Raw genomic sequence first — 18,692 nt, 5'->3', positions numbered from 1 at the left:
GGAAAATTGTATATGTTACTTCACTCTTCAAGATGGAGAGAGGCAGAACAAAGGAAATTAAAGGTCAGTTAGTCTGACCTCAGTGTGCAAGGATGTTTTGGGCCATAAGATATAGGAGCAGAATTACACTATTTAACCCATCGAGTCTACTCCATCATTTCTTCATGGCTGATCCAATTTTCTTCTCAGCCCCAATCTCCTGCCTTCTCCCCGTATCCCTTCATGCCCTGACTAATCAAGAATGTATCAACCTCTGACTTAAATATACATAAAGACTTGGCCTCCACGGCTACCTGAAGCAAAGAATTCCACAGATTCAGCATTCTCTGGCTAAAGAAATTACTCCTCATCTCTGTTCAAGAAGGGCACCCCTCTACTGAAGCTGTCTTGCTCTTACTCCTACCACAGGAAACATCCATCTATAACCACTGTATCAAGGCGTTTCACCATTCAATAGATTTCAATGAAGTCAACCCTCATTCTTCAGCATTCCAGTGAATACAGGCTCAGAGCCATCAAACACTCTTCATACGACAAGCCACTCAACCCTGGAATCAATTTCGCAAATTTCTTTGAACCTCCTCCAGTTTCAGCACATCCTTTCCAAGGCCCAAAACTACTCACAATACTCCAAGTGAGGCCTCACCAGTGCTTTATAAAATTTCAACATTACATCCTTGCTTTTATGTTCTAGCACTCTTGAATGTGAACATCACATTCACCTTCCTCAGCACAGACTCAACCTGCAAATTACCTTTAGGGAATCCTGCACAAGGACTCCCAAGTCCCTTTGCGCCTCAGTTTTTTGCATTTTCTCTCCATATAGAAAATAGTCAATCCTTGCATTTCTTCTACCAAAGTGTAGGACCATACACTTACCAACACTGTATTTAACCTGCCATTTCTTTGCCTGATTCTCCTAATCTGTCTAAGTCCTTCTGGAGCCTCTCAACTTCCTTAGAACTACTTTCCCCTCCACCTATCATCTACAAACTTTACAACAAAACCATCAATTCCATCATTCCATCATTCAAATTATTGACATAAAAAGAATTGGTCCCAACACAGACCCTTGTGGAAATCCACTAGTCACCAGCAGCAAGCCAGAAAAGGCTCCCTTTATTCCCACTCTTTGCCTCCTGCCAATCAGTCACTGCTTTATCCATTCTAGATAATCTTTCCTGTAAAACCAAATACTTATAGCTTGTTAAACAGCCTCATGTGTGGCACCCTGTCAAAGGCCTTCTGAAAACCCAAGTACACAATATCAACCAATTCTCCTTTGTCTATCCCGCTTGTTATTTCTTCAAAGAATTCCAGCTGATTTGTCGATAAGATTTTCCCTTGAGGAAAGCATTGTGATGATAGCCCATTTTATCATGTGTCTCCAAGTACTCTGAGATCTCATATTTAATAATCGACCCCAACATCTTCCAAATCACTGAGGACAGATTAACTGGCCTATAGTTTCCTTTCTTCTGCTTCTCTTCCTTTTTGAAGAGTTGAGTGATATTTGCAATTTTCCAGTCTTCTGGAACCATTCCAGAATCTAATGATTCTTGAAAGATCATTACTAATGCCTTCACAATCTCTTCAGTCACCTCTTCTGAACCCTGGGGTTTACACCATCTGGTCCAGGTGACTTTATCTACCTTCAGACCTTTCAGTTTCCAAAGAGACTTCTCTGTAGTTATGGTAAATTCACACACTTCATGCCCCCTGACACCTGGAACTTCCACCATACTGCTAATACCTTCCACAATGAAGATTGATGCAAAATATTTATTCAATTCATCAGCCATTTCCTTGTCCCCCCATTGCTACCTCTCCAGCGTCATTTTCCAGTTCTCCAATATCCACTCTCACCTCTCTTTCGTATTTGAAGAAACTTTTGGTATCTTCTTTAATATTATTAGCTAGTTCACTTTCATATACCATCCTTACCTTCTTAATGACTTCTTTTGTCATCTTCTGTTGGTTTTTAAAAACTTCCCAATCCTCTAACTTCCCATTAATTTTTGCTCTATTATATACCTCCTCTGGCTTTGAATTCTCTTGGCAGCCATGGTTGTGTCATCTTTCCTTTAAAATACATCTTCCTTTTTGGGATGTATATATCCTGTCCCTTCCAAATTGCTTCCAGAAATTCCAGCCATTGATCTGTACAAGACCATCAGTACAAGACCTTCAGTACTGTATTCACCTTTTTCGAATTTGTCTGCCTTTTACATTGCAACTCATGTTGACTGCAATTTTGCCCTATCAACAGCCTCTCCTTACTACACATTGCCTCTGTTTGTAAAGCAGCTACCTCATTCTCAGCAATATTATCTGCCTTTCCTATGATACTTCTTGCATTGAAGTATTTGCAGCTCAGGACACTGTGTTCGTCCATCGTCGACGTGGATGAGAACCTTGATACCATTATAATGGTGTCGAGACTAGCGTGTGATTTGGATTAAGTGAGGGAGAGTTGCGCAGCGTCAGCCTCACTCTCTCTTCCCAATTCCCATCTGGATCCAGTGCCAAGACAGAGTCAAGACGGCTGGAGGTGGGACTAGGCGCAGTGGATGACCAGGATGTCTTCTGTGTCTTGTCCTGCTCTACACATTCCAAGACGCTTGCAGAGACCGCCTTCTTGACTGTTGGACCTTCCATTGGTCTCATCTGCTCAATCCGCCGGAGTCTGTCTTCACAAGCTGGGATAGACAACTCTCTATCTCACCGAGGGTTTGAGACCCGTCGGCTACCCTCACCTGGTTTAGCCGGCTTGTCAAAGCCATTGCCCTGGGTGTGGCCGCTGTTGCATGCAAACAGCTACGAGGAGCCACAGGTGAGAGCTGAGTGCCAGGTGGGGACCAAAGATGGACTAACCGCCTTGAAAAGGTTGCGACATGTTCCCCCACCAGAGCTGCTACCCCTCCCTGACACCCCATACACCCCAGGACACTAGTTACACAATGCATAACCTTTTGATTCCTAACTTTGTCTGAGGCCTCCACAATTTCTCCACGAACTCTTCTGGCACTCTGGTTCCCATCCCCTTGCAACTTCAGTTTAAACCCCACCGTGCAGCATTAACAAATCTTTCTGCTAGGAAATTAGTCTCCGTCCAGTCCCCACCTTCCCTGGAAGAGAGCCCAATGATCCAAAAATTTTATGCCCCCCCCCCCACCGATACACAACTACTTAGCCACGTATCAAAATGTATAATCTTCCTAGTTTTAACCTCACTAGCGCGTGGCACAGGTAGCAATCCTGAGATCACAAGCCTGAGGTCCTGCCCTTTAACTTAGCATGTAATTCCCTGAACTCTATGCTAAACCTTGTCACTCATCCTACCCATATCATTGGCATCTACATGGATCATGACTTCTAACTGTTCACCCTCCCATTTAAGAATGCAGAGGACTCAAGCCAAGATATCTCTGACCCTGGTACTCGGGAGGCAACATACCATCTGCGAATCTTGTTCTCGCCCTCAGAACCTGCTGTCCGTTCCCTGAACAAATGAATCCCCCATCATGTTTTTTTAAGGGAACATTGTGCAAACAAATCTGTTGGAATTCTTTGAAGAAATACCAAAGAGGATAGACAAAGGATAATTTGATGGATGTTGTGAACTTCGATTTTCAGAAGGTCTTTGACAAGGTGCCACACATAAGGCTGCTTAACATGTTAAGAGCTCATGGTGTTACAAGAAAGTTGCTCATGTGGATAGAGTATTGGCTGATTTGTAGGATGCAAAGAGTGGAAGTAAAGTGAGCCTTTTCTGAATGGCGACCCATGTCTAGTGGTGTTTCACAGGGGTCCATGTTAGGACCACTTCTTTTTACGTCATATGTCAATGATTTGGATGGCAGAATTGATGGTTTTGTGGTCAAGTTTGTAGACAATATGAAGATAAAGGGTCGTGTTGAGGAAGCAGTGAGGTTGTGGAACAGGAGTTCTGACCTAGGGTCCGAGGACCCTTCTGTTAATGGTACTGAGTGCTGACATAATGAAGGTTGGAAACCCCTGTTGTAGAAGGACTTTACCAGTTTAGGAGATTGGGCAAAGCAGTGGCTGATGGAATACAATGTCAGGAAGTGTATGGTCATGCACTTTGGTCAAAGAAATATTGTCTACATGGAGAGAAAATTCAAAAATCTGAGCTGCAAAGTGACTTGGGTTAACGTGTAGGTTGAGTCAGTAGGGAGGAAGGCAAATGCAATAACATTCATTTTAAGAGGAAGAGAATATGAAAGCAAAGGTGTAAGGTTGAGTCTTTATAAAGCACTGGTGAGGCCTCACAGAGTAATGTGTACTGTTTGGGCCCCTTGTCTAAGAAAGGATGTGCTGACATTGGAGAGGATTCAAAGGTGGTTCATAAATATTATTATTCTGGAAAATTATTATTCTGAAAAAATTATTCTGGAATTGAAAGACTTATCATATGAGGAGCGTTTGATGGCTCTGGGCCTGAAATTCAGAAGAATAATGAGGGGATCTCATTGAAACCTATCGAATGTTGAAAGGCCTTGATAGTGTAGATGTGGAGAGGATGTTTCCTATGATGAGGTAGTATAGGACCAGGAAACAGCCTCAGTAAAGAGGAACATCCTTTTAAGAACAGAGGTGTAGAGAAATTTCTTTGGCCAGAGCAACACGCACAACACACTGGAGGAACCCAGCAGGACGAGCAGCATCCGTGGAAACGAACAGTCAACGTCTTGGTCCGAGACCCTTCATCAGGACTGGAGAGAGGGGGCAGGGGCCCTATAAAGAAGGTGGGGGGAGGGTGGGAAGGAGAAGGCTGGTGGGTGCCAGGTGAAAAACCAGTAAGGGGAAAGATCAAGGGGTAGGGGAGGGGATAGGCAGGAAAGGTGAAGAAGGAAAGTACAATAGAGGGAGGCAGAACCATGAGGGAGGTGATAGGCAGCTGGAGGAAGGGGCAGAGTGAAACTGGGATGGGGCAAGGGAGGGGGAGGGAATTACCGGAAGTTGGAGAATTCAATGTTCATGCCAAGGGGCCGAGACTCCCCTATTCCTTCTTCAACTTTCCTGCCTATCCCCTCCCTGCTTCCCCTCCCCCACCCCTTGATCTTTCCCCTTATTGGTTTTTCACCTGGCACCTACCAGCCTTCTCCTTCCCACCCTCCCCCCACCTTCTTTATAGGGCCCGTGCCCCCTCCCTCTTCAGTCCTGATGAAGGGTCTCAGCCCGAAACGTTGACTGCTCATTTCCACAGATGCTGCCCGACCTGCTGAGTTCCTCCAACATGTTGTGTGTGTTGCTTTGACCCCAGCATCAGCAGAGTATTTTGTGTTTTCTTTGGTCAGAGATTGGTAAATCTCCAAAACCTCCACCACCTCCAAAGGGATCCCACCACCAAGCACATCTTTCCCTCCCCCTGACCTTTCTGCTTTCCGCAGGAATCGCCCCCTATGCGACTCCTTTGTCTACTCGTCCCTCCCCACTGATCTCCCTCCTGGAACTTATCCTTGCAAGCGGAACAAGTGCTATACCTGACCCTACACCTCCTTCCGCACTACCATTCAGGGCCCTAAACAGTCCTTCCAGGTGAAGCAGCACTTCACCTGTGAGTCTGCTGGGGTCATTTACTGTGTTCGGTGCTCCCAATGTGGCCTCCTGTATATCGTGAGACCTGATGTAGATTGGGAGAACACTTCACCAAGCATCTACACTGCCAGAACAAGCAGGATCTATCAGTGGACATCCATTTTAATTCCACTTCCCATTCCCTTGCAACTTCAGTCAAGCTCTGTCTTCTGTCTCTTTCATCAATCAACTTCCCAGCTCTTTACTTCATCCCTCCATGGCCAGGTTTCATCTATCACCTGGTGCTTCTCTCTCCCCTTCCCCCGTCTTTTAAATCTACTCGTCAGCCTTTTTTCTCCAGTCCTGATGAAGGGTCTCAGTCCGAAATGACGACTGTACTTTTTTCCACAGATGCTGCTCAGCCTGCTGAGTTCCTCCAGCATTTTGTGTGTGTTGGTTGAATCTGTTGCCTCAGGCAGCTGTGGATGCCAAGTCTTCATGTGTATTTAAGGCAAAGCTTGACAGGTTACTAATTAGTCAGGACATGAAGGGTTATAGGGAAAAGGCAGGATATAGGTGCTGAAAGGAAAATGGATGGCAAAATGGCAGGGAGTAACCAATGGGCCAAATAGCCAAATTCTGTTCCTATATCTTATGGACAAAGTAACTTGTTGCATTTCAGGGGCCTGTCACAGAAGACAGTGATGAATGAAGCCCCTGTTAAGGACTAGTGAAGTGGATTGCCCAATCAGGCATTCATTCTGGCACAGATCACAGATCTCACCACGGTTACAGCAGCGATTAATGTTGAGCATAGGCAGGTTAAAATGTGGGCATAACATAGTAGCATGAGTCTGTTCAGATTTTGTGCTTGATTTCCTCAATATCACGTGGTCAATGTGTGCAATGAATAACAGTTAGCGAACATGGCCAGGACTTTCAGTGGTAAAAACATACACTTGGATATAATGGTGCCTATTCCCAATCCCCAGCAATGTTTTTTTCATTTGAAATATCCAATGCCATTATTGATGAAACATGTGATCAACATTTATACATCGATCAATATCTCAGTTGAATGCAAATTGTCCTCAAAATAGTGAATGCAGTTTACAAGTTATTAAATGGCTGTGAAACTATCAAGACTATTATGAAAGTGCATTTTTTAATTGTAACACTTTGGTGATTTTTTTCAATACAGGAAAGTAATTAATATTGAAAGATTAGTTGAAAGAAAACCCCTTATAAAAAGATAAGGTTGTGCAAATCTATTTCAGGAGTGGTCATGCAAAAGGCAGTTCATTAAAGGTAGAAGCTAAGACTCTGCACAAATAATGAAGCATTTTTGAAGTATCAGGAGCTGTGCCGACAATTTTGCACACATCAAGATCCAAATACTGCTATATGATAACAACCAGATCTTCAGTTTTAGAAATCTTGATTGAAAAATAACATTGACCCATGATCCTCAGATAACTGAGAGCTTGTGTATTTTGTTAAATGCAAACGAGTTCTGCCATTAGTAATAGTACCCAGTGTGTATTTTTCCCTTCAGCTTCTTGTAATAATTACTGTAACAATTCTTGTAACAACTTTCGTACTTGTCCTTTAATTAAATCTCAACCAAGATATTGAGAGAGATAATTATAACAAAATAAATACTGCTAGTCTGCTCCAAAGACACTATAACCTTTCCTTTCTGTGGAGTTGCATCACTCCGGGCTACCAGAAGATCTCAGTGTGAGTAGATATCAATGAAAGAGAAATGGATTTCTTATGCTTCTCCACAAATTAAATCTCTACAAAGTAATGCACCAAACCAGTATAAAATCAGATAATATTCTGATTACAAAACTCTTCCCTGCAATGGATGAAATAATTTGAAAATCTGACTGAAGTTCACTGATCTTTAACAAATTCAATTCTGATTCATTTTCAGGTACTCCAAAGGCATGCAGTGTTACCAAGAACATCACCTACATCACTCACCAGGGATGTCAATCAAAACAGCAAGTGCCAATGACCTCTTGTGGTGGCCACTGTATGACCTCTTCAGTGTACGTATAAACCGCAAAACTCAGCAACCTTACCTCCAGAATTGCCGCACCACCATTCAATATGATCAGGGTGGTCTTCCCTACACCCCATCACTTTTCTGTGTCAGTTCCCCAGAACCTTAATTCCCCGATGTTGCAAAGGATTAACAATATCTACTTTAACTTCTAATCCATATACAGTTAATGTGTCCAACTTCTGAGTCGATACAGATGCAAAAGATCCCCAACTCTTTTGGCTTCATGACCATGGTGAAATTCAACAGGACCAATTTTGTTCCATGCTATCCTTTTGCTCTTATTTTATCTGTTGAAGCCCTTGGAATTCTCCTTCACCTTGCCTGCTAGAGCAACTTCTTGCACCTTTTGATTCTGATTTCCCTTGCATTTTTTATACTCTTCAAGTAACTTAATTGTTCCTACTATTCTTCTAATTCTTCTTACTCAATATCTCTCAAAAACCAAGGTTCCCTATTTTGACAGGAACATACAAACTCTGTATTCTCAAAATTGCCCTTCTGAAGACTTCTTACTTACCAAGCTCCTCGTTTGCTGAAAACATCCTGGCACAATCCATACTTGCAGTATTGTCCTTCCTGATAGCATCAGAATTGGCCTTTCTTCAATTTAGAAACTCAAACTAAGGACAAGACCTATCTTTCTCCAAAATTACATTTAAACTAAAGGAATTTGATCAGCTGATCAAAAGTGTTTCCCTACGCAAGCGGTCACCTGTCCTGTCTCATTTCATAATAGGAGATCTAGTATCACACTCCCTCTAGTTGGGACTTCTATGTACTGTTGAAGGAAACTTGGCTGAACATAGATTCTATCCTATCTAGTCATTTTACAGTATGAGAGTCCCAGTCAATATGTGGAAAGTTAAAATGACCTACTATAACGACCTTATGTTTCTTAAAACAAACTGTGATGTCTCTACAAATTTGCTCCTCCAAATCCTGCTGACTATTTGGTTGTCTGTAATATAATCTCATTAATGTGCCCATTCCTTTCTTATTCTTTAGTTCTACCTGTATAGCTACTGTAGACAAGCTCTCCAGCCTGTCCTGTCCAAGCCCTGCCGTGACATTTTCCCTGACTAATAATGCCACCTTTCCCACTTTAATCCCTCCTGCTCTATCATGTCTAAAACAACAGAACCTTGAGCCATTGAGCTGCTAGTCCTGCCTTGCCTGCAATCAAGTCTAACAAATTGCTCCAATGTCATAATTCCAGGTTCTGATCCACACTCTAAGCTCATCTGCCTTACCTAACACTGAAATAAGCACAACTCAGAACATTATTTATATTATGCTGAATGTTTTAATGCCTGTCATTGTATTTAGGCTTAACAGCAACTTTCCCCCAAAATACTCAATTATCTGCCCTGGCACTTTGGTTCCCATCCCCTGCAGCTCTAGGTTAAACCCCCCCAGAGCAGCATGAGCAACTTTTCACAAAAGGATATTAGTCCTCCTCCAGTTTTAAAATGCTGTTGAACACATCTCAACATCCCTTGGGATCTTTTATGATTCAATAGGCTCTGTACTCCATCCAGAGAGTGTGGGCCTAATGTTTTAAGCGTCTCTGACAAAACAACTCTCCCACCTCTGGAATATTACTTCTGGCCTGACTCCTACCTCATGTATCCTTTCTCAAAAACAGGGACCAAACTTGTGCATAGTCCTTCGGGTGCAACCGCAACAACACCAGCTCCCACCCCTTGCAACATAAGCCAACATGCCATTTTCTTCCTCATCTGGAGGAGCTGGTTTGATCCTGGCCTCAGTTGCTATCCATGTGTACTTTGCATATTCCCTAGTTAACCCAATGCACTTCCCTGGGGTGCTCCAGTATTGGTTAAATTGCCTATTGCGAACTGCCCAACAAAAATGCAGAATAAGGAGTCAGAGCACGCGCGCGCACACACACACACACACACAGCCACACACAGTGAGCATTCGAGTGCTGATTCAAGGGGGAGCATCTTACTTGCAATGAAAGTTCTGACAATATGAGAGTTTGCTGTCAGTGTGGACAAAGTGATAAGATCAGTGAGACTACTGGGAAGAGCTTTGAGTTTGGAGTTGCATGTGTGTATTTACCCAAAAGAAACCAACTAAAGGCAGAGAAATGGCGAGATTAAAAAAAATGGGTAAACATGAAGTGCAGCTGAGTTTAGATGGTTTAGATATCCCACAATCCCTTTGGAAGTACCCTTAAAATAGAGACTCTTGTTTGTGGTTGGCTTCCACAAAACCTGAATTAGTGCTTTTGGTATCGTCATTGTGCATGCTGTCACTGCTAGAGTGGAAAATCATTTTAGAAAGCAAAAGAGAGTAATCAGTAAGAATTTGAAATCTGAGGTAGTCTACAGCAGATCAGCTCAACTCTCGATTCAGAGTTTTTTTACTTGGGTTTGCATTGTCCTCATTTTTGCATTAGTTATCTTGTCCCAGATTCTGTTGTTAGTCTTCCAACAGCAGTAGGGTCACACACTCCAATAGCGGTAGGGTCACACTTTCTAACAGCGGTAGGGTCACACACTCTACTTCTTCGAATGTCCATCAAAATCTGATGACGGAGTCCACTCATTTAACGGTGAGATCTTTGATAACTATACAGTCCTATACTGGACCCACAAACTCTGTTGCAGGTGGAACATGTATATGTGGTAGTGGTGGCAACCATGGCTGCATTTCTCCTGGCTCTCTTCTGGTTGTTCTTTTCATCTCTGGAATACGAACCCCATCGCTGCACAACTGTCGCCAAGTGGTACTGTCAGCCACTCCAGGTCCTCGGGGCTGATCTTGCACTTCCTTAAAACATTCTTCATCTGATCCTTATAGCGCTTCTTCAGCCCTCCAGTTGAGCGTCAACCATGATGTAGCTGGCTGTATAACACTCTGCAGGGTAGCTGACATGGGGGCATCCTTATCACGTGCCCCAGCCACTGCAGCTGACGCTGGGTGATCATGGCCTCAATACTTCTGCAGTTGGTCTTTACAAGTATTTCAGTGTGAGATACCCGCTCACACCAGGTAATTCCCAGGATACGCTAGAGGCAGCTTATGTGGAAGCGCTCCAAAGACTTGATGTGATGGCTGTAGGTTACCCAAGTTTCACAGCTATAAAGGAGGGTGGTGACACAGGCCGCTTGGTATACGGCTCCCGTTCTGAAAGACTCTACACCAAAGTCTCCCAAAGCAGTTTAATGCGGCTCTGGATGTCATTGTCAATACCGCTATCCTCAGAGAGAATGCTCCCCAGATATTTGAAAGATGGCACTACTGACAGCTTTTCATCACCAACAGTGAAGGCAGGTAGAGTGGTACTCCATAGGCAAACCACTTCTGCCTTGGTGGTATTGACAGTCAGCCTCATCCTGCTGTACACTCTCACTGCCACGGCAAGGACAGTCTGAAGACCCTCCGGAGTATGGGCCACAAGAGCACGGTCGTCTGCATACTGCAGCTCTCTACGGAGTTGGTGGTTGCGTGGAGCCTCCTTCTGTCAAAGAGGTTGCCATCTAATCTGACGTCCACTGCCACACTGCTGCTGTCTTTAATCTCATTGTGGAGAAGCTTGGTAACACACAAGAGGAAGATGTTACTGGCGTTAGTACACACCCCTGCCTCACCTGTGTGTACAAGGAAGGGCTCGGACTCTTGTGCTCCTATAGTCACCCGAGCAGTCACCCCATCGTGGAACTGACGGAGGATGTTAACAAATTTATTGGGACAGCCAAACCTGAGGAGGACATCCCATAAGAGCTCTCTTTGCACAGTGTCAAATGCTTTGGAGAGGTCAACAAAGGCCATAAAATGATGTTGTTCCCGACACTTTTCCTGAAGCTGCTGGGCTGTGAAGATCATGTCGATTGTGCTCCTGTTCTTCCTAAATCCACACTGCGATTCAGATCTCTGAGATGTTGCTGATGAGTCGCTAAAACATCACCTTAGCTAGGACCTTTCCAGCAAAAGAAAGGAGTGATATGCCCCTACCACCCTACTATTGCCGCAGATAGCCTTGTCACCCTTATTCTTATAAATGAGAATGAAGTTTGCATTTCTCCATTGCTGTGGGATGTTTTCATACATCCAGGCCTTGGTGATGTACTGGTAGAGGGTGCGTATACACATGTACCCTTCATTCCTCAGTAACTCAGCAGGGATATTGTCAGTGCTGGAGGACTTGTTGTTCTTAAGGGAATGGACAGCTGATAGAACCTCCTGGAAGGCTAGTGGTAGACTAAGGTCGTGGATAGGAGGAAGTTCAGGCAGTTCATCCAGGATGGTGGAGTCTGCGTCAGAGTCCTGATTAAGCAGAGTGTTAAGATGCTCAGCCCACCTCAGCAGAATGGCATTCTGATTCTTCAGAAGTGTTAGACAATCTGCTGTTTTTAGGGGAGTAGCGCATCGATTTATTGGGCCGTAGATGGTTCTGACAGCATTGTAAAAATTATGCATGTCATTATTATTGGCAAAGGACTGGATTTCATGTACCTTTTCAGTCCACCACTCATTTTGTACGGCCGATATTGCCTTTTGCACTTTCCTCCGAGCTGCCTGCCATTGCTGCCTGTTGCTGGTGGATGAAGGGTTGTCTAAAGTTGCCCAGTGTGCTTTGTGCATGTCCTTAAGCAAGTTCTGGATGGTGTCTTGGTGGTTACTGCTCTTATGGCCAATGGATTAGGCTGCTGCCTCATGGAGCGCAGAGCTGATATAGGTCCACTGTTGTTCCATGGTACTTTCTGAGCTCAGACAAGGTTCCAGCTCCCTTAGTTTCTCAGCTAGGATGTGTCGAAATTCACTTCTTGCTTCTGTGTTTCTCAGGCGGTTGCAATTTAGCAGTTTTTTATTGGGTTTTTGCAGCTGCGGAGGGGGGAGGGGATGCACTGTCATATGGAGCTTGGCCATAATCATACGGTGGTCAGTCCAGCACTCTGCACCTCTCATGGCATGGGTAATGAGAACATCCTTGATGTCACTACGTCTCACAATAATGAAGTCAATCATGTGCCAATGTTTAGGGCGAGGGTGCATCCACGAGGTCCTATATTTTGCCTTTTGCTGGAAGATGGTGTTGGTTATAGTAAGGTTATGCTCAGAGCAAAGAGTAAGTAGCCTCATGCCATTTGCATTCACCTTACCAATACCACGCCTACCTAGCACTCCACTCCATATCCTGTTGTTTTGTCCCACACTAGCATTGAAGTCCCCAAGCAAAAGGATTTTATCATTCTTAGGGATCTGGCAAAGAGCTTCATCCAATGTCTAATAAAAGCATTCCTTGGCCTCGTTCTCAGATGGCAAAGTTGGTGCATAGGCACTGAGAAGCATGGCATAACATTTACTTGCCAGGGGGATACGGAGGGTCATATGTCTTTCACTAATGCCAACAGGTGTTTCTGCGAGACTTGGTAGAAAGGTGTTCTTGATGGCCAATCCTACTCCGTGGAGATGTTGTCCACCTGGGCAGAAACCTTTCCAGAAGAAGGTGTAACCCATCCCTTCCTCTGTTAAACAGCCTTCATTCAGGAGCCTGGTCTCACCCAGGGCAGCAATGTCAATGTTGTAGCGCCTCAGCTCAGCAGCGATCAAGGCTGTTCTCCGGTGAGGTCCGTCAGAGATGCCATACGATTCCAGGAGAGTCCTTACATTCCTCGTTGCCAGTTTTATGTTATATTGCTTCTTATTTTGACTGCAGTAGTGGAATAAACCGATAGGCCCATTCAATCACTATCCAGGTGAGTGATTGAATGGGCAATTTTTAGGCCACCTTTTCTAGGCCCTTCCCCAATTGGGGTGAGCAGTGCGGTTCCCAAATAGGACTGCTCAGTCGCACAGAGGTCTGCCGAAAACAGCTGCCACTCAATCCAGCTGCTAGCGACCAAATACCCTGTGCCACTGCCATGCAGGGTTCTGACTAGGAACTCCCAGTCCACTCATACCAGCTCCTGTTGCCAGATGCCCCATCGCCATCAGACTTCAACCAAAGGTAAAGTCCAGGTATTGTTCACCGTGGTCAGAGGTGGAGACCTGCGCAAGGAAGATTTTAAAGTGCCACAGGGGGTGCGCCATTCCCAGTAGCACTATCTTCACCATGATGAGGTAAATCCTGTTGGCAAGGGTGACCCCAGGACAACCAGTCCCACATCTTGGCTGCAGGAGGCTGCCGGATCCTTTGTCTGTTAAGGCCCTTTGTCTATTGCGCGCCGCCAGTGCATTGCTTTTCCGTCAGGGTGAGCCTTGTCTCAACAGACTTACTACAAAGGCAGTGGGGCTATTTGCCCATAGCTGGGATAGTGGTTGACGGGCGCCAGGGTGTGCCCACACAGTCTCTGGGGTCGACTGCTGCTCCGAGATTCCCTGTAGTTTAGCCTGGGACCATAAGATACCCAGTTTCCGCGTGTGGCCCCGAGGAGGCACTGCAGGAGTCTTGGTGGTGGAGAGGCTCTGTGCTGGCAGGAGGAGGCTTACACACTCGGCTCCCCTTTTCACCCTCTATTAAGAAGGCGAGCCAGTGGCAATAGCTGTAAGCAGAGAGCACTATGCAGCATACAGCATGCAGCGTGCACTAACTACAGGCACTACTACACTACTGCACTAGATGCTTCACACACACCCTGTGAGCAAATACTCCCACCCACACACTCACTCACTCTAACAGTGGTAGAGTTACACACTCTAACAGCGGTAGGGTCACACACTCTAACAGCGGTAGAGTTACACATTCTAATTAATGTTCGTGGGGAATGAAGCAAGTCATCTGTTAGATGTATAATGTGAGAACTGGAGTAAGAGCCAGGATGTCCCACAGGGCCGCTGACATTTTGTGTATTTGACAATGATGAAAGTGCAGCACAAGCAACTTTAGTACATGTATAAAGAATTCTTGCAGGGAAGTTACAGCACTAGAGCAGATCCTTCTGTCACACTGTTAACATAGTCATAGTCATACTTTATTGATCCCGGGGAAAATTGGTTTTCATTACAGGTGCACCCTAAATGATTAAATAGTAATACAACCATAAATAGTTGAATAGTAATATGTAAATTATGCCAGGAAATAAGTCCAGGACCAGCCTATTGGCTCAGGGTGTCTGACCCTCCAAGGGAGGAGTTGTAAAGTTTGATGGCCACAGGCAGGAATGACTTCCTATGACGCTCTGTGTTGCATCTCGGTGGAAGAGAGTTTGGAAGAGTGAAGTTTTAGATAGAAAACTGGGTTAAATGTAAGACCATAAGACATAGGAGCATTATTAGGCCATTTGGCCCATCAAATCAAAAACAAAATCCCTATGACCTGGGCCACAGCCATCTGTGGCAATGAATTCCACAGATTCACCACACTTGAGCTAAAGAAATTATTTTCTATTCTATTCTATTTTCTATTCTGTGCCCTCTGCTTTTTTGGCAAAACCAAAAGTCATGAGTTTCACCCACAATCTCTAGTTTGCATTTGGAATATCATTGGGTGCACAGTTGGCACCAAGAAAATGTTAGAATCATTAAGAGTAACAGTGAACTGATTTACCAGGACAATTTCTTATTCGGTGTAATTTCACCCAGAAATAGTGAAAAATAACTTGTGCATAAAAGAGCCAGTAATGGATCTAATTTCTAGACCAATTTTATAGTACTAATGGATTATTTGATCATCAGTTGTTCAAGCAGACTTGAATTCTGACTACTCTTTCCTCTTGGTTTTACACAGGTATTCTGCTGAAGCAAACATGATTTCACACAAATGCAGCTGCTGTCAGGAGTTGGAAACCAGCAAGAAAAATATCACCTTATTGTGTCCAAGTGGTGCAACAACTGAGTTTACCTACACCTACGTAACCAAGTGTGGCTGTGTATCAACAGAATGTGAACGCCTCACAAAGCAATTGGCAGAGCCTCAGGCTTAGGATGTGGCCCACAGAATACTACAGAAAAAGAATAAGGGCAAAGGTTTCCTTGGTAACCATCAAAAATCAATTAGAACTTACAGTAGAAAATATTTATGAGATGTGACACTAAGACACTGTTTCAACCTTCTTTAAATAGACATTATAATGTGGTTTATTCATAATTTTTTCAATCCATTCTATAGGGCCCATTAAGCCAGAAAGAAATTAAACTTTATTTCTGAGCTTCTGTCTGAGTTACAGAACCACTCATGTATTTGCTGAGTAATGGGATAATATGTTTTTTTCTTGGCCATTAATAACCTCCCACAGTCAGGCCACCTGTGAATGAAGTGCCATCTCATCTTTAGTGTTTCTGCATTCATTTTGATTACCAAAAAAATCTTTTATTTCCTTGTGTTTGCAATAATGATCAACAATAAAAAAATGTCTGCATTTGATGTTCACATTTTCATTGACTGGTTTTAATTCAATGCCACATTCTACTTGACAAACTGAAGAGCTTAAACCAGAGACCAAAGACCATAGATATTAGGCCAGAGACCACAAACCACAGACTGTAGAACATAGTCCATAGAACTGGGGTCTGCGATCATAGAGGACAGATCATATAGCACAGACTGTAGGGTGATCATTGACCACAAGCCACAGAGCTTCTGCAAAGGACCATAGACTACAAACCATAGAATACAGATGGTAGAGCTAGGGTGAGAGATCACAGGCCACAGACTGCAGAGTATAGTTTGAAGAGTTTAGGCCAGAGGCCATAACCAACAATCTGTACAGCAGAGACTGACAAGCTTCAGCTGAAGACCATGGATCACGAACTGTAGACTTAGGCCAGTGACCATAGACCAGAGATCGCAGAGCTTCTTCAAGAGACAATCGACTCTGGGCAGTAGAGCTTATGCTAGAGACCATAGTCCACAGACTACAGATAACAGTTCAAAGAGTTGAGGCCACAGACCATAGACCACAAACCGTAGAGCATAGAACGACAAGCTTTGGCTAGAGAACATAGACCACAGACCATAGATCTTAGGCCAGAGACCACAAACCACAAACCATAGAGCACAGACCGATGAGCTTCAGCTAGAGAACATAGACTACAGACCGTAGAGCTTAGGCCGGAGACCATAGACCACGCATCATGGAGCTTCGGCCAGAGACCACAGACCACAGATCATACTGCTTATGCCAGAGCCAATAGACTACAGTCCGTATAGCACAGATCATAGAACTTGGGCCAGATACCACAGCCCACAGCATGTAGAGCATTGTCATTAGAGCTTTGATTAGAGACTATAGACAACAGAACATAGTGCACAGACCATAGAGCATAGGCAGTAGAGATAAGGCTAGAGACCATAGACCACACACTGCAGAACACTGTTTGAAGAGATGGGCCAGAGATCATAGACTACAAACCGTAGACAACAGATCGAAGAAATTCAGCTGGAAACCATAGACCATGGAGCTCAGGCCAGACAGCACAGACCACAAGTTGTAGAGTATAGCCCATAGAGTGTGGGTCAGAGACCATAAACAACAGATTACACAGCACAGACAGCAGAGATTCGGCCAGTAACCAAAGACCACAGACCACAGAGCTTCGTCGAGAGGCAATAGACTACAGGCAGTAGAGTTCATACTAGAGACCATAGACCACAGACTGCAGAACACAGTTCGAAGGTTTAGGCAACATAGACATAGACAACAAACTGTAGAGCACAGAACAAAGAATTCAGGCCAGATACAATAGACCACAGAAGGTAGATCAGAGACAGTAGACCACAGACCAAAGAGATTAGTCCAGAGACCTTAGACAATAGACCGTACAGCTGAAGCCATCGGCCAAAGACCACAGAACATAGAGCTCAGACTATAGGGCTTAGGCCAGAGACCATAGACCACAGACTGCAGAGTACAGTCCAGAGCAGAGATTGTAGAGCTTAAGCCAGAGACCACAGACTGCAGAGTACAGTCCATAGACCATTGAACAGAGACTATAGCCAACATGATAGAGCACAGATGGTAGAGTTTAGGCCTTGGACCACAGAACACAGACCGCAGAGCTTCGATGAGAGACAATAGACTACAGACACAGAGACAAAGCCGTGGAGCTTAGGCCAGATTCCATAGATGATATATGGTACAGCTGAGGCCAGAAGCCATAGAGCACAGACCATAGAGCTGAGACAGTAGAGCTGAGGCCAGAATCCATAGACTATAGACATTCAAGCTCATGCTGTATATCTTACGGCAGAGACCATAGGCCATACTCTGTAGAACTCATGTCAGAGACCAGAGACCACAGAAAGTAGAGCATTGACCATAAGGCTTAGGCCAGAGGTCATGGACCACAGACTGCATATCACAGACCGGAGATCTTAAGCCAGAGACCATCAAAAACAGAGGGCAGATCTTAGGCCAGAGAGCATAGGCCACAAACCATAGGGCTGAGGCCAGATACCATTGTCCACAGACTGTAGAACTTAGGCCAGTGTCCATAGACCACAGACCACAGAGCTGCTATGAAAGACCATAGACTACGGACCGTGAAGCACAGGCAGTAGAGCTTTGGCCAGAGACCATAGAATAGAAACTGCAGAACACAGTTCAATGAGTTTAAGCCATAGACCACAGACCAGAGAACTTAGGGCAAAAACCATAGACCATAGGAGAGGAGAAGATGGCGGCACGACGCAACGCGCGCAGCCACTCCGATGATGAGTATCTGTTATTTGTCAAGTAGGGTGCTGTGCACAATTCTGATTTGATGGAGGCAGATGTGAGAGCACGGAGGAACATCTGGTGAAACTTCTGAAATGCCTGTTTCGCTACCGCTGCTACTGTGTGATCTGAAATCTCCGGAGGGGAAGGCCCTGAGTCCTCGGCTTTGCTTGTTGCTCAGCGGCCGGGGCGGGTACAAAGCACTCGGTAGAGATGGTGCTCGGTGCTTGGTGTTGGAGGGCAGGTCGGAGGCTCGAAGTTTTCTGACGGACTCAGAGTCAGCTGTGGTTGAGTGCTTCCAGGATGCTGTATCGGCAAGTTTGCGGCGCTGAAGGCTCATGGCAGGGAGTGTTGCTCCCTTCTACCGTCTGCGTGAGATGTTGGGGCTACCAGGACTTTGAGTCTTTTTTTTACCGAGCCCATGGTCTGCTCTTTATCAAATTACGGTA

At 44.7% G+C, this 18,692-nt stretch overlaps 1 protein-coding gene across 1 annotated transcript in view; it reads left to right on the top strand.

Annotated features, from left to right (window-relative positions):
* LOC140204662 (intestinal mucin-like protein) overlaps nucleotides 1-15,617 on the top strand; it is a 35,614-nt gene extending 19,997 nt beyond the window's left edge. Inside the window, exons 12-13 of the mRNA XM_072271355.1 lie at nucleotides 7,481-7,598; nucleotides 15,315-15,617. Coding sequence (XP_072127456.1) covers nucleotides 7,481-7,598; nucleotides 15,315-15,510 — 314 coding nt within the window. The 3' untranslated portion in view covers nucleotides 15,511-15,617. The remainder of the gene's footprint in view (nucleotides 1-7,480; nucleotides 7,599-15,314) is intronic.
* Nucleotides 15,618-18,692: the final 3,075 nt, after the last annotated feature.

This window comes from Mobula birostris, chromosome 11, assembly GCF_030028105.1.
Source record: "Mobula birostris isolate sMobBir1 chromosome 11, sMobBir1.hap1, whole genome shotgun sequence".
NCBI classification, from domain to species: Eukaryota; Metazoa; Chordata; class Chondrichthyes; order Myliobatiformes; family Myliobatidae; genus Mobula; species Mobula birostris.
The sequence above is the reverse complement of the archived record's forward strand: the minus strand, read 5'-3'. Positions and strand labels throughout refer to the sequence as shown.